This window comes from Oncorhynchus kisutch, linkage group LG1 (assembly GCF_002021735.2).
Source record: "Oncorhynchus kisutch isolate 150728-3 linkage group LG1, Okis_V2, whole genome shotgun sequence".
NCBI lineage: Eukaryota > Metazoa > Chordata > Actinopteri > Salmoniformes > Salmonidae > Oncorhynchus > Oncorhynchus kisutch.
Genome location: NC_034174.2, coordinates 25,565,738 through 25,581,447, shown reverse-complemented (window position 1 = coordinate 25,581,447; position 15,710 = coordinate 25,565,738). Strand labels below are relative to the sequence as shown.

The 15,710-nt window shown below is 44.0% G+C and overlaps 1 protein-coding gene across 3 annotated transcripts in view; it reads left to right on the top strand.

Annotated features, from left to right (window-relative positions):
- Positions 1 to 15,710, top strand: part of LOC109896944 (receptor-type tyrosine-protein phosphatase gamma) — a 317,719-nt gene that overhangs the window by 254,808 nt on the left and 47,201 nt on the right. For all 3 annotated transcript variants that reach the window (XM_020491414.2, XM_031806855.1, XM_031806938.1), the window contains exons 7-8: positions 7,616 to 7,773; positions 13,178 to 13,370. In XM_020491414.2, the coding sequence (XP_020347003.1) occupies positions 7,616 to 7,773; positions 13,178 to 13,370 (351 nt within the window). The remainder of the gene's footprint in view (positions 1 to 7,615; positions 7,774 to 13,177; positions 13,371 to 15,710) is intronic.

Below are 15,710 nucleotides of genomic sequence, written 5' to 3'. Positions count from 1 at the left end.
TGATGCACCCCTTTCAAACAATAATGAACACAGTCTTTAATAAAAGTTGGCACAACCATAGCATGTAGTTACATGAAGTATTCATGGAATCATCTCAGGCTTATTACACGTTAGCCTAAAATCTCAATACACTCACCACAGGCTTTCTGTTTCAATGTAGAAATCACCTGACAAGCAGACAAGTCCAGCTCAATCAAGTCCAATCTCTGTTAAATTGGACTGGAGAGGTGGGCTCCTAATGTTCTCTGGTTGTTCTTGGTCAGGGATGGGCAACTCCAGTCCTCGAGGGCCAGATCTGGCAACAGGATAAAGTGACTAAAGGCAGCTCTAACCAACAGCTCCAATCTCATCTCATTGATTGGAGAAGTCATTAGCCTAGGGGTTCACATACTTTTTCCAAACTACACTGTCAATGTTTAAATTATGTATTCAATATAGACAACAAAAATATAATAATTTGAGTGTTATTAGTTTAAGCACACTATGGTTGTCTATTGTTGTGACTTAGATGAAGATCAGATCAAATTGATGACCAATTTATGCAACTTTATCTTGCCACTGTATCATGCTATACCACAATCAAAATAAAGTTCAAAGGCAGAGACTCTGAGAGGTTGCCGCAAAATCTGTAGCCTATCTCTGCTGTAAAATAGGGTCTTTCTAGCAGTCGTAGGGAGGCAGGAGGCAGGCAGGTAGAGGTGCAAATGAGTGTTGGATATATTTACACAGCATTGGTGTTTCAAAGATGAAAGTGATATTTACAAATATATATATATATATATATATATATACACAGTGCCAGTCAAAAGTTTGGACACACCTAGTTACTCATTCCAGGGTTTTTACTATTTTCTACGTTGTAGAATAATATTGAAGACATCAAAATGAAATAACACATATGGAATCATGTAGTAACCAAATAAGTGTTAAACAAATCAAAATATATTTTATATTTGAGATCCTTCAAAGTTGCCACCCTTTGCCTTGATGACAGCTTTGCACCCTCTTGGCATTTTCACAACCAGCTTCATGAGGTAGTCACCTTGAATGCATTTCAATTAACTGGTGTGCTTTGTTAAAAGTTAATTTGTGGAATATCTTTCCTTCTTAATGCATTTGAGCCAATCCGTTGTGTTGTGACAAGGTATAGGGGTGGTATACAGAAGATATAGCTATTTAGTAAAATACCAAGTCCATATTATGGCAAGAACAGCTCAAATAAGCAAAGAGAAACAACAGTCCATCATTACTTTTAGACATGAAGGTCAGTCAATTTCAACAACTTTTAAAGTTTCTCCAAGTGCAGGCGCAAAAGCCATCAAGCGCTATGATGAAACTAGCTCTCATGTGGATCGCCACAGGAAAGGAAGACCCAGAGTACCTCTGCTGCAGTTCATTAGAGTTACCAGCCTCAGAAATTGCAGCGCAAATAAATGCTTCACAGAGTTCAAGTAACAGACACATTTCAACATCAACTGTTCAGAGGAGACTGCGTGAATCAGGCCTCCATGGTCGCATTGCTGCAAAGAAACCACAACTGAAGGACACCAATAAGAAGAAGAGACTTGCTTTGGCCAAGAAACACGGTTAATGAACATTAGACCGGTGGAAATCTGTCCTTTGGTCTGATGAGTCCAAATTTGAGATTTTTGGTTCCATCCACCGTGTCTATGTGAGACGCCGAGTAGGTGAACGGATGATCTCTGCATGTGTGGTTCCCACAGTGAAGCATGGAGGAGGAGGTGTGATGGTGTGGGGGTGCTTTGTTAGTGACACTCAGTGATTTATTTAGAATTCAAGTCACACTTAACCAACATTGCTACCACAGCATTCTTCAGCGATATGCCATCCCATCTGGTTTGCACGTAGTAGGACATTCAACAGGAAAATGACCCAACACAGCTCCAGGCTGTGAAAATAGTAAAAATAAAGAAAAACCCTTGAATGAGTAGGTGTGTCCAAACCTTTGATCGGTACTGTATGTATATATACACTACAGTTCAAAAGTTTGGGGTCACTAAGAAGTTGTAATGAACACGATGGGAGACAGAGAGCTGGTTTCAAGTTCAGGGTGCAACAGGTGTTTATTGTAAAGGACCACAGGAGGAGGCAAGTAGCTGGGTCCAGGGGCAGGCAGAAAGTCATACACAGGGCGTCCAAAAGGCAACAGTACAGGCAGGGAAAAGGCTAGTAACGTTGTTCGGAAGATCAGGCAATAGGTTGATAACAGGAAATCCTATAGGCTAAAGAACAGGCAGGGAATAGGCAAAAGGTGTCGTTAGTGAGACAGGCAACAACTATCATACATGGGAGGAGTAAATTATGGGACAAACAGACCTCCAAATAGAAGTGTGTCACAAAACAAACAATACATCACAATGATGGGGTGCAAAGAACAGAACTAGTGTGTGATACTGACATACAGGTGTGTGAACAGGTGATCAGAATTCACGTGATGGGGATCTGGAGAGTGAAAAGCTACATTTTTTGTCCATTTAAAAAAACATAAAATTGATCAGAAATACAGTGTAGTCATTGTTAGTGTTGTAAATTGCTATTTTAGCTGGAAACAACAGATTTTTTTATGGAATATCTACATAGGTGTACAGAGGCCAATTATCAGCTACCATCACTCCTGTGTTCCGATGGCACATTGTGTTAGCTAATCCAAGTTTATTTATTTTAAAAGAATAATTGATCATTAGGAAACCCTTTTGCAATTATGGTAGCACAGCTGAAAACTGTTGTTCTGATTAAAGCAATAAAACTGGCCTTCTTTAGACTAGCTGGGTATCTGGAGCATCAGCATTTGTGGGTTCGATTACAGGCTCAAAATGTCCAGAAACAAAGAACTTTCTTCTGAAACTCGTCAGTCTATTCTTGTTCTGAGAAATAATGGCTATTCCATGCAAGAAATTGCCAAGAAACTGAAGATCTTATACAACGCTGTGTACTACTCCATTCACAGAACAGCACAAACTGGCTCTAACCAGAATAGTTTGAGAAACAGACGGCTTACAGGTCCTTAACTGGCAGCTTCATCAAATAGTACCCACAAAACACCAGTCTCAATGTCAACAGTGAAGAGGCTACTCCGGGATGCGGGCCTTCTAGGCAGAGTAGCAAATTAAAAGAAAATATTAAGATGGGCAAAAGAGCACAGACCCTGGACAGGGGAACTCTGCCTAGATGGCCCGCATCCCGGAGTAGCCTCTTCACTGTTGACATTGAGACTGGTGTCTTAATTTGATGTTATTTTAATGGACAAAAAATATGCAAGGACATTTCTAAGTGACCCCAAACTTTTGAACGGTAGTGTATGTATATTTGTAAATTTGTAAATATCATCGTCATCTTTGAAACACCAACGCTGTGTAAATAAATCCAACACTCATTTGCACCTCTACCTGCCTGCCTCCTGCCTCCCTACGACTGCTAGAAAGCCCCTATTTTACAGCAGATATATGCTACGTATTTCGCACCAACCTGTCACTTCAAAACAATCAGTGATCTCAGAGTTTCTGTATTTTAACTTTATGTTTATTGTGCTATAGCGTGATATAAGTAGGACATAAAACTAAAACTGAGGGGGCAGAAGTTTCAACTGAGGGGGCTAAGCCCCCTTTAGCCCCCTCATGGAGCCGGGTACGTCGGGGGCCTGATTGGTGTCACACTCTCCCTAGCCCCAGCTAACACACCTGACTCCAATAATCTACTAATCATGATCTTCCATTTAAAATGCAATTAGCTTAATCAGCTGTGTTTGCTAGGGATGGGGAAAAAGTGGACCGCTACGAGAGGCAAAGTCATAAACTCTGCCTGTTTCAAAAATGTATCTTCTTAAAATTTGATTTTAAACCTAACCTTAACCCTAACCTTATTCACACTGTTAACCTTATGCCTAACCTTAATTTACATTTTTGTTTTCATACATTTTTATGATATTGACCATTTTGACTTTGTGGGAGTGCTAAAAACCGAAACAGTGACACCATTTTGGCCCCCGAGGACTGGAGTTGCCCTTCAGTGTTCTAGGAACTTGAAAGAGAGAGAGCTGGTTAAATTTCCACTCATCTGGCTGGGTCTGGTCTTGTCTGGCGGACACGCACCACCACACTAGCTGGCGGTCTTTGTAGTTCACGGCTTGTTGCATTTTACATGAAACCTTTGTTTAACACAGGCCTGGGCAATTCCAGTCCTTGGGGGCTGGGGAAAAAGTGTGACACCAATCAGGCCCCTGAGGACAAGAGCTGCCCAGGCCTAGTCTTAACAAATGCCCTCAAACAAGCATAGCAAGCTGCTGGGCTCTCATGAGAAATCACCCTGTAGAGCACACGTGTCAAACTCATTCCATAGAGGTCCGAGTGCCTGCTGGTTTTCGCCCCTCCCTTGCACTTGATTGAGGAATGAAGGTCACTGTTTAGTAAAAAACTCCCCTCACATAGTTGTGTAGGTATTAATTGGAAGGATTAACCAAAAACCAGCAGACACTTGGCCCTCCATGGAATAAGCTTGACACCCTGCTGTAGAGTTTATTCTTCTATACATGCTGGCTTCTTGAGTGGGTTATTGTGTTGTACCTTGGTTACCATGTTTCTGGTTGACCTTTGCTTTATCAATGCCATTTTTTCCAATAGAGTTGCCAAATAGTTATGCCAATATTAACTTTAAAATACCAAATTAGGAATATTAACCTTGGTTCTGACTATACTTTTTTGCAGATCTGCAAGAGACAATTAAAGCCTTGTCTATATGAGTCCAGAGGGATATGGGTGTGTCCCTGGTGTAGTGATTATAGTTGGGTGAATGTTTGATGTCAGATAAAGCTGCTAAATCTGACAGGACTAAGATTGTTATTAGGGTGAAGGCTTAAGGCACTCGACAAGCTAAGATAAAGACTGCTCTAGCCTTTGATTCACTGAGCTCTCACTGATGTAGAATGGCTGGGTAACTTTGACATACTGATACATTAACAGCTGTAGCTTACAGACAGAACTATATCGATATTGTAAAGAAAAATCGGAACTATATTGCATGATGATTATGATGATACAATCCTCATCATCACATTACTTTTAGTGTAACTTTGTGTTGTTACTGAGGGCAGTGGAGGAGGAAGGAATGTGGGAGAGGAAAGGAGGCAGTTTAGGAGAGGAGTGAGGGAGAATTACTGGAGATTAGGGGAAAGGAGGGAGTGTGTTGGGAGAGGAAAGGAGGAGGGAGGGAATGTGACTGGAGAGGAGATGGAGGGAGAGAAGAGGCAAGGAGGGTGAGGCAGGCTGTGACTTGCCCAGGGCCAGGCAGCGTTATGGGGGGTCTTTATCAGAGACAGTTATGACCGTGGGGTCCCCGCCTCCCCAGTCTCCCCCTTCCCTCCCCCGCTGACGGGCCTGTATCCTGCTGTTGTGAATTGCAGAGATGTATTTTCAGCTCTGTTCCCTCCACACGAGGAGGGGACAGGGAGGGAAGGAGGGAGATGGAGGGAAGAGGATCTCAAGATGCATGGATTTGAATTAAGCATTATCATACACACATGCATACTAATAAACTCACACACAAACTTCCAGCACACAAATAGCAACACACGCTACGTTCTAAACAATTCGACAATAGTTTGAAGAAAATAAGTGTCAGAGGAGTATTTGCTGTGAGAACATTGTGAAGCGATCCTCTGTTTTCAATGGCTCTGTGTGTTCCCTGTGGCTCAAAGGAAGGCATTTTAATTGCAACATTAGCATCGCTGCGACAGAGTTCATTCTGCTGGTATTTTAAGCACACAGGCTTGTGCGACAGGAAATCTGTCTGCTCAAGTAATCATCCATTAGGTTCCTATGTTACTTAGTCTTAATATTTAATTATACAGCAAGGGCAGGGACACAATCTAAGCGCAAAGAGACAAATCAGGACACATATAAGGAGATGCCAAGTGCTGAGAGCCACAGTTCTGAGTATCTGTACATGCGTGTGTACGTGCAGTGCGTGTGTGTGCATGTTTGCGTGTGTCTGTGCATGTGTGTGTGTGTGTGTAGCTCTCTTGTGCAAGAGGCAGATGTTGCGAGTGGATTTCAGCTGGGGTCATTCAACACATATATGTAGTTGAAATGACCGCAGTCGTCTGGCTTTAATCTTTAATAGAACCAGGAAAATCCTTTGTTCCTTCATTTCCTATTTGAAAAAGCACTAGATGAGTGCAGGAGACTGTGTAAGGTACATTCAGTACAGTGGTTGCCCATTTACACATGCAAAGGCTACATTGTAAAAATGCAGTGAGCCACAGTCCTTTTTCTGTCTAAAGACATGGTGATTTGAACTGTGAAAAGGTACTGGGGCATAATATGAAGACTTAGGAGTGATTCAAGTGTATCTACTAATTTATACAACCTAGCTGTATGATACAGCAGTGTCTCAAGGCTGGATACAGCATAGGAAGGAGGTATAGAGAGGGGGCTGATTGGGTGACATACTGTACTGCCCTAACCCTGTACATGTATGTCATTGTATTCTCTTGCATGCAATGTATGTATGTGTACATGGCCCAGTGTCAGCATCATTGTTTACCCAGTGAACCGTTCCCTCTCAGTGGTCTCCTGTGACAGTACTGAACTCCCCGCTCCTCAATGGCACAAATTACAAGTCCATTAATTCAGCGTCTTACAGTGGCTTTGAAGTCTCCACTGACTCAGCACTCTCCAGCCCTGATTGGCAATTAATTTATAAAGGCTGAAATAGCTTACAGTACAGTAGACTACAGTACTGTATGTGAGCCTAGCTAGTGGTACAGCTGTGGTGGTAATAGTATAGCCTCTTCCCTGCCACTGTGCCTGCCTCTGTCCTCTATTCTGCAGCATTGGCTTTAATCCCCCAGCTCTCCCATTCACTTCCAATCTGATGCGGCTCCGCGACGCATTGCTAGCACGCTAAGCCTCTTTTTCATCCCTGCTCAATAGGATTCCAAGTTTAGTTATGTATTAAAAATGTGGGGCAGGAGAATTCATATAGCCATTCTGTTTTGTTTCTTCGCCCCCATCTTTTAGGTTATTTATACTGTTATCTCTATTTGGGAGGGAACGCCTCATTCTTATGGCACAAGAGGTTTGCCCCAGCTACATTTATCTTTACCCTGGGTGTGTGTTGGGCTGCCATTGTTGTCTTGGACTGATAAGCGTTGCCATCACAACAGGATTTTGGAGGGAATTGGGTTGGTTTTACCATCCGTTGGATTCACCAGATATTTGTGTAAAGCTTGAGTGGTCCATTCCAAAATATACTTTGGGTTCTGATGGAGCCTGGGACACTAGGGAGAGATCCAGTGGTTACACACGTGAGCTCTGACTCAGGGCTGGTTGAATAATTCTTAGAGGAGATCAATGGTATTGATTAGTTGCCAAAATGGTTGACTACTTGCATCAGCACTAGAGGGCCATACTATACTCAATGATTCAGTGACAAAGGGAACACATCTTCTCCCTTGACACTGTTTACATCAATAAATACATTTTCTCATTCTCCAGCATTGCAGTTTGGACATTCAGTATGCTACATGTGTAGAGTGTATGTGGCTGTGACTGAATGGTTCATACTGATTCCTTGTGTCCCTGTGCTTGTTCTCCCCCAGAGAAAGAAACCTTCCTGGAGCCCTTTGTTCTGAGAGATCTGTTGCCGTCATCATTGGGGGGTTACTATCGCTACACAGGCTCTCTCACCACCCCACCCTGCAGCAAGGTGGTAGAGTGGATCGTCTTCAACAGACCTGTGTTCCTCTCCTACAAACAGGTGAGACACTGTCTCTCTCAAATACGCCACACGCACACACACACACACACACACACACACACACACACACACACACACACACACACACACACACACACACACACACACACACACACACACACACACACACACACAAACAAACACTGACGTCTTTCTTGACTAATGGTCTCCTCCTTCCAGGAGCTGTAATTTGCTCACATACCTCATGTGTGATGTCTGTATTTGTGATTGGGTTGGTACAGACATTGTCAGTAATGTGATGGTGCAGTGTCTGTCCTCACATGACCCTTCTCTCCACTCCTCTCCCCATCTCTCCTCCCCAACAGTCCAGGGAACATTTGTCAGACTTACATACTAATGAGGTCAAATGAGTTTGCTTAAGAGTGTGACTGGAGGATGCCAAATGTGGAAGAAGTATTGGCTTTATATAAGGGGAGAGGTAGAGAGGGAGAGGTAGAGAGGGAGAGGTAGAGAGGGAGAGGTGGAGAGGGAGAGGTGTTGAGGGAGAGAGAGATAGAGCTGTGGTGTTGAGGGGTGGCCGAGCGTTGCCCCCTGTCACCGTGCTCTGTGGGTCTGCATTAAACATGTTTATCTGCCAGAGCTTAGTCAAGGCCCAGACAGCTCTGGAGCTGTGGAAGAGAGGAGCTGCCTGGCTCTGGGCCCACAGAAAGATAGGTCACTCCTAGATACAGCTTTATACCACTTGAATACCACTAGCTTACCGTTAGCCTGCTTCATATTCCCCTTACATACTGTCTGGCTAGATAACATACTGGCTGCTACATAGAGCTCAGCTGAAGATTAACCACCCATAGGCAAGAGCATAGTCCTAGTGCTGAATGCAAAATGGCACACTGGTACATAGGTCTTTGTACCCCCAAATGCTATCAGAAAGGTGGGCAGTCATAGCAGCTGCATGCACAGTACGACTAGCAATAAGACTATCACATAGACATACAACTCTAAAAGGCCATCTGCAGTTGAAACAATAACAAACTGTCATCCCCACCACTGTTTTGGTAAAAAGTTGAGGGATGGAGCTAGAGAAATCTAACCACTCTCAAATTCATGGACAGAGCTTTGGATGCAAGGACTGACCATACATGATATGAAACATTATAGTTCTAACAATGTTTTGAGGTTATACAGTGTTTGTTTACATTTATGTTGTTTACTGACATTGGAGTAAAACAAGCTTTATATTTTAGGTTCTGATGGGGTACGACAGTTGAACTAAGCTCATGAGGCATTTATAAGTTATATTCTTCAAGAATCAATGGGTACATATCATTAATTAATGTCCAAAAATAGGTGGACAACTGCAGATTGCCCCTTTACAATAGGGTGTTTATGGGAGCTCACGGTGAATGTTGCTTCCTCAGAAGACAGCAGGTGTCCCATAGCAGGGTAATAGATGGGATTTGTCTATTGTCATCCTCTGAATTATAAGAGAGCGGAGAGTAGAGAAGATGAAAAGCAGCATGGAGGAACTCTGAGCCTGACCTTTTGGATGATTTGATTTGTCCTGAGATCCAGTCAACAGTGAATAATACTCTGGCATGTATATGGAATATACAATGGCGTTATTTCACTGCGACTGTACAGACCTTCCTGGTATAAGAAGTATTGTTTGGACTTCCCTGAGAGGCAGGGAGCTAGCTAGCTACCCTGTGCCCAAGAAAGGAATGGTAACCTGTCTAAATGATTACCGCCCCGTAGCACTCACATCTGTAGCCATGAAGTGCTTTGAAAGGCTGGTCATGGCTCACATCAACACCATCATGCCGAAAACCCTAGACCCAGTCTAATTCGCATACCGCCCCAACAGATCCACAGATGACGCAATCTCAATCGTACGCCACACTGCCCTTTCCCACCTGGACAAAAGGAACACCTATGCGATAATGCTGTTCATTGACTACAGCTCAGCGTTCAACACCATAGTGCCCCCAAAGCTCATCACTAAGCTAAGGACCCTGGGACTAAACACCTCCCTCTGCAACTGGATCCTGGACTTCCTGACGGGCTGCCCCCAGGTGGTAAGGGTAGGCAACAACAAGTCTAGGACCAAAAGGCTCGTTAACAGCTTCTACAACCAAGCCATAAGACTGCTGAACAATTAATCATGTGGCCACCCGGACTATTTACATTAACACCCCCCCCCCCCCCCCCCCCCCTTTGTTTCTACACTACTGCTACTCACTATCTATTATCTATGCATAGTGTTAGGTTCTAACTAAACAGAGTAAAAGAGTCACAGATGCTTAGTAAAGCTTAAACCAAGTTTATTCACCCACTGGGTCATACAGCTGCATAAGACAAAAAACATATTCACACAAACGCTAGTATTTAACCCTTTCTCATAATCTGAGCCCCTCCTTACACATCTGAACAGCAAACACACCCCTGTTTGCTATCCAGAAGATTGGTGATGTATGTTCGTCCGTACTTATTCTAACATGACCTCTGTCCAAAATCCTCACTCCTCCCCAACTCACGGCTGTCCTGTTGACTTGTACCAGACTGTGTCTCTTCTCCTCCCATAGGATCCCTGATGGCTAACAATAACATATCCTGACAGAATGTAAATGTTCTCTATTCCCCTCTCTCCCTCAGTGACATGGATAAGAATATTTAATATTTTCCAGTTTATAAGTCAGAACCCATCAATAGTCACTTTACAAATTGCCTCGACTGACCTGTACCCCCTCACATTGACTCGGTACTGGTACCCCCTGTATATAACCTCGTTATTGTAATGTCCATTTCTTGTGTTACTTTTAGATTTTTTATTTTTTTTTACTTTAGTTTATTTTGTCATATTTTCTTAACTCTATTTATTGAACTGCATTTTTGGTTAAGGGCTTGTTAGTAAGCATTTCACGCTAAGGTCTACTACACCTGTTGTATTCGGCGCATGTGACAAATACATTTTTATTTGATTGATTTTATTTCATCGACACAAAACCTGGGGGATGTTTGAGTCATGCAATGACCAGGACGGGGACTTAAAGGGGAAGTGACTTCAGCAGATGCTCTATCCATCCAGGCAGCACATCCTTCCTTCCCTTCAGTGGGATCCCTTAACCTTATTGTTCCTATCTTCTATCCTCCGGGTGTTTACCCCTGACCATTTAGTCAGTCTTTTTTAACATTTTTAACTCGGCTTTGATGTCTATACCACTTTTTCTGTCCTGTGGTTTAAAAAAAACTTCATTGGCCAAGATGAAAGAACGTGGAAAGAAGAAACAGTGTACTCCCTCTCCCCTGTCTGTCTATGTCTTTATCTTTATCTCTCTCTCTCTCTCTCTCTCTCTCTCTCTCTCTCTCTCTCTCTCTCTGTTTCTGTCTCTCTCTCTGTCTCTCTCTCTCTCTCTCTGTCTCTCTCTCTCTCTCTCTCTCTCTCTCTCTCTCTCCTTCAGTCTTTGTCTTTTGTTCTTGATCAGTGGTGGAAGTAGGTCATTGGGAGTGACAGACGTAGCTTAGGGGTGGCTTTTACAGCAGATCGATGCTCAGCTATTCCACAGCGACAGCGCCGCCTAATATGCTTCCATTTGTAGCATCTGGATCTTGTGTGTGTGTGTGTGTGTGTGTACACCAGGTGGGAACGGATGTTACCATGCCAGGCCACTTAACCCCTGCTCTCCCCATCACAGAGTCCTTTCTCACCCCTCACAGAAGTGTGTGTGCACGTGTGTGATGGCGTTCTTGCGTGAGTGTGTGTGATGTCACTCCTGGAGGGATTAGTCTTCAATCGCGCTGTACTTTCCACACAAAGAAATCCTTTGGCAGACCTGGAAGTGATTCAAATCCCAATAACCTGTTTTTTAAGGGGGTGTTGCCATATTAGGGATTAGCAGATTGTAGTCTGATTAAGAGATTTGGTGGAGAGCAGCGTATTGCTTTGACACGACCTGGCGTGGGCTTTTCTGTGCCAGGGCTAGAGGCTACCATATTTAACAGATCAGCCATTATGGCTAATGCAGCCTGTAGATTAAAGGACATGGCCGACTTTAGATTACAGGTGTCCTGCCAAAGAATAGAAGGTACAATATGTTCCATTCTGATGGAACACACCATTTCTATAGTGTCAGATGAAAGAGATTTGTGGTGTGCACACACACACACACACACACACACACACACACACACACACACACACACACACACACACACAGACTCTTACCCTCCACAGCCAATGTGAGGGGCAGTCATTGAACTGAGTATTCCCCAGGCCTCCAGTCTCAGTCTGCTTAGTAAACAGACAGAGAGCTGAGCAGACAGGGAAGTGTTCCAACCATAGAGTTAGGAATTACAATTGATTCTATGATTCTAACCCTCACTCTGTAACCAAACCAACCACTTGTTTATCCCACAACCTCTCACACACGAAGGAAATGAGACCCTTCCTCCATACATCTAGCCATCTATCTATATATCTTTCTTCTTTCTCTCTTTCTCCACCCATTTTCACTCTAAATCGACTGTTTTTTTACATGTGCAGTCTCAACTCACATTGTTTCTTTAGCCGTTAGCATGCCATCAAGGTGTTGAAGGACAGATACTCCCAGACATTACTTTCAGCATCTGAAACGGCAGCTATTAAACCGTTCGACAGATTATTATGATTATTCCCTGGGTTCTAGCACCTGGTCAGAAAGTGTGGTTATTCTGGGTTGAAGAGAGGAGGGGGACAGCTGGTCATGTTTTTATGTTTGCCTCAAGAACACTATTCCTACTGATTAGGCTGGGCTAGCTTGGCCCTGCATGCCTCTCAGCCCCACAGCCCCACAGCCTTACAGCTAGGAACAAGATCACATCATTATACTGTACATGTATGGGCAAAGGATAAAAGGAGCTGCTAGAAAGATGCCATGAACAAATGAACAGTTCAAATGATTTCAGAGCTTTTAATATCCTCAAAATGTAGTAATTTCTCTCCTCCCTAATGCGTGTGTTTTCCTTCGTCCTCCCTCTCACTCTCTCTTTCTCTAACTCTCTCTCACCCTCTCTTTCTCTAACTCTCTTTCTCTAACTCTCTCTCTCCCTCTCACTCTCTCTTTCTCTAACTCTCTCTCCCTCTCACTCTCTCTTTCTCTAACTCTCTCTCTCTCACTCTCTCTTTCTCTAACTCTCTCTCTCCCTCTCACTCTCTCTTTCTCTAACTCTCCCTCTCACTCTCTCTTTCTCTAACTCTCTCTCTCCCTCTCACTCTCTCTTTCTCTAACTCTCTCTCTCCCTCTCACTCTCTCTTTCTCTAACTCTCTCTCTCCCTCTCACTCTCTCTTTCTCTAACTCTCTCTCTCCCTCTCACTCTCTCTTTCTCTAACTCTCCCTCTCACTCTCTCTTTCTCTAACTCTCTCTCTCACTCTCTCTTTCTCTCTCCCTCTCACTCTCTTTTAGCTGGAGGCGTTCTACTCCATCTTCACCACAGAGCAGCAGGACCATGTGAAGTCTGTGGAGTACCTGAGGAGTAACTTCCGGCCAATCCAGAGCCTCGATAATCGTGACGTCTTCAAGTCCGCAGTGAGAGACGCCTGGCTACCTGACCTGACGGACAGCCTGGGAAACCCGTATGGAACCGAGGCATCCAAAGGTAGGGCGGGACCTCACACACCATTGGATACTGTGCATCCTTGTTACAGTCCAATCCAAGTTAATTTTATTCTAAGTAACGCTGAGGAGAGAAACATAATTGCTTTTGTTTTCAGAGTCAAATTCAATTCACAGATTGGAGCACTGCACATTGTTGCTCTCCAGTGAACTCTTGGTTATGCCAAAATGCGGATGCCTCAGAATCCCTAAGGTACAATCCAGCATATCATGACTCTGCCATTTTGGAATATTCTCTGGTGGTTTAGGACAAATGAGGAGTGTTACTCCCCTACCATACAGTACTGGGAGGCCCACCAATGGCCAGTCTTTTACTGGCTCGTTACTGGTTCTAGTACATCATGTCTTATAACATGTCAGGGAGTGTGTGTGGCTACATGCCTGAAGACTCCTGCGACCCTCTCACACAGTCAGCTAGCATCTGTCTGAGCTGCATGACCACACCAACCAGGCTGCTTTTCTGTCTCCAACCTCAGAATTTAATGTCAATATAAAAAATGAAGATGCGCACACACACACACATTGTACATGGACCCACACACATTACTGTAATGCACTCAGGCAATATGAGTTGTCCTTGAAAGCTGCAGTTGTGCACATTTGCTGGTGGTGCATCTGTCAGACTGAGGGGAGAAATGAACAGAACAGGAGAGAGGAGAGGACAGGACAGGACAGGAGAAGAGAGGAGAGGAGGGAAAAGAGTGAAGACAAACAGCGTAACGATGGGCCATATGCCACCTATTCACTCCACTACACAGCCTGCTGCATTACACACAATGACTTTCTGTGTGTGGGTGCGTGCGTGTGTGTGTGTGTGTGTGTGTGTGCGTGTGTGTGTGTGTGTGTATGTGTGTGTGTGTGTGTGCGTGCCTGTGTGCACTTCAATGTGTCGAACACTGTCTGACACGGGAAAGCACAATCGTATTGTAATATCATCATTTTTCTGAAAGTTGAGGAGCCCTGTAGAAAAGGGACATTACAGTTCAGCAATGTTCCTAATAGCCTGAGTGTTACAGCTGACAAATGACTCAATCCCATCAAATGAAGAACAGACTGTAGCCTAACTCTACCTCTAGCCCAATGAAAAGCACTCTGCGTGTGTGTGTGTGTGTGTGTGTGTGTGTGTGTGTGTGTGTGTGTGTGTGTGTGTGTGTGTGTGTGTGTGTGTGTGTGTGTGTGTGTGTGTGTGTGTGTGTGTGTGTGTGTGTGTGTGTGTGTGTGTGCGTGCGTGCGTGCGTGTGTGTGTGTGCTGGAAGTCCTTTACTTCATCCCATCTACCCTTGAAACACAAAGCAGAAAGTTATGCAGTGCAGTGAAGGACTGGCTACTTGTAAGCCTCTGGTCAAAGAGATATTCTATCCTGTCACCTGGACACAGCCTGCTGGCCTGTAGGAAGGCTGCTAATGAAACAAAGGGAAATCAGGAAGCAGTACTAGCTCCTGGAGAGCCCAGTCTCTCAGTAATAATCACAATTATAATTAATTGAAGTGCTCTGAAATAACTATGGTTTTGGAGATTTTCTTTATCATCCATCAAACTAGTTATTTTATTTTATTTATGGGCGTGGAGAATTGATTGGCGGCACAGTGATGGAATAGAGGGAGGGGTGGATGATAATTGGGAGGGAGAGTGTGTGATGGCTGTTCCTTCCAAGAATAGAGGAATTGAAACCTAAGGAATTAAATGAGCACCCATGTCTTTAGCTGGGGTGAATTAACCCAGAACTGATCTGTCCCAGAAACACAAGGGCTTGGAGTGGGCTTAGAAGGGGATGTAGGGTCTAGGGTTGGATCTATTTCCCTAGTTAGGATTTGAAGAGACGGCAAGGAAGGGGATGCCAAGCCCTGGAGTAACACATACGCAGGTCAGTATTCACCATCACTACACACTGAGTAGGGTTTCTGACCATCGGGTTAAGTCAGGTATTACATCCCACAGGGCACAGACTGTCCACTGTAGACTACTGTATAGTTATTACACAGTTATTAACTCACGGGTGTGTGAGTAACCTCCTGAAACTCTGAGGTTCCAGTAAGTCACCAGGTAGCTGGCTCTCTCACTCCTTTCTATTGGCCATTCATCTACCAGCATGGTCCACAGATCACCTTCCTCCTTTAAACTGCCTCTCACATCTCTTAAGAGACCTCCTCTCTTTTTTTGGTAGCCAGAACGAAAGAATGATATCCTTTGCCATCGCTACCTGTCCCTTGTGTGTGTGTGTGTGTGTGTACTCTTTTGTGCTAACGCTCCAATCTATCATAGAGTCCTGAGGGGCTTTGGGGCCTGGGAGGGGTGATGGATATATCCTCTTATGCCTTTCATC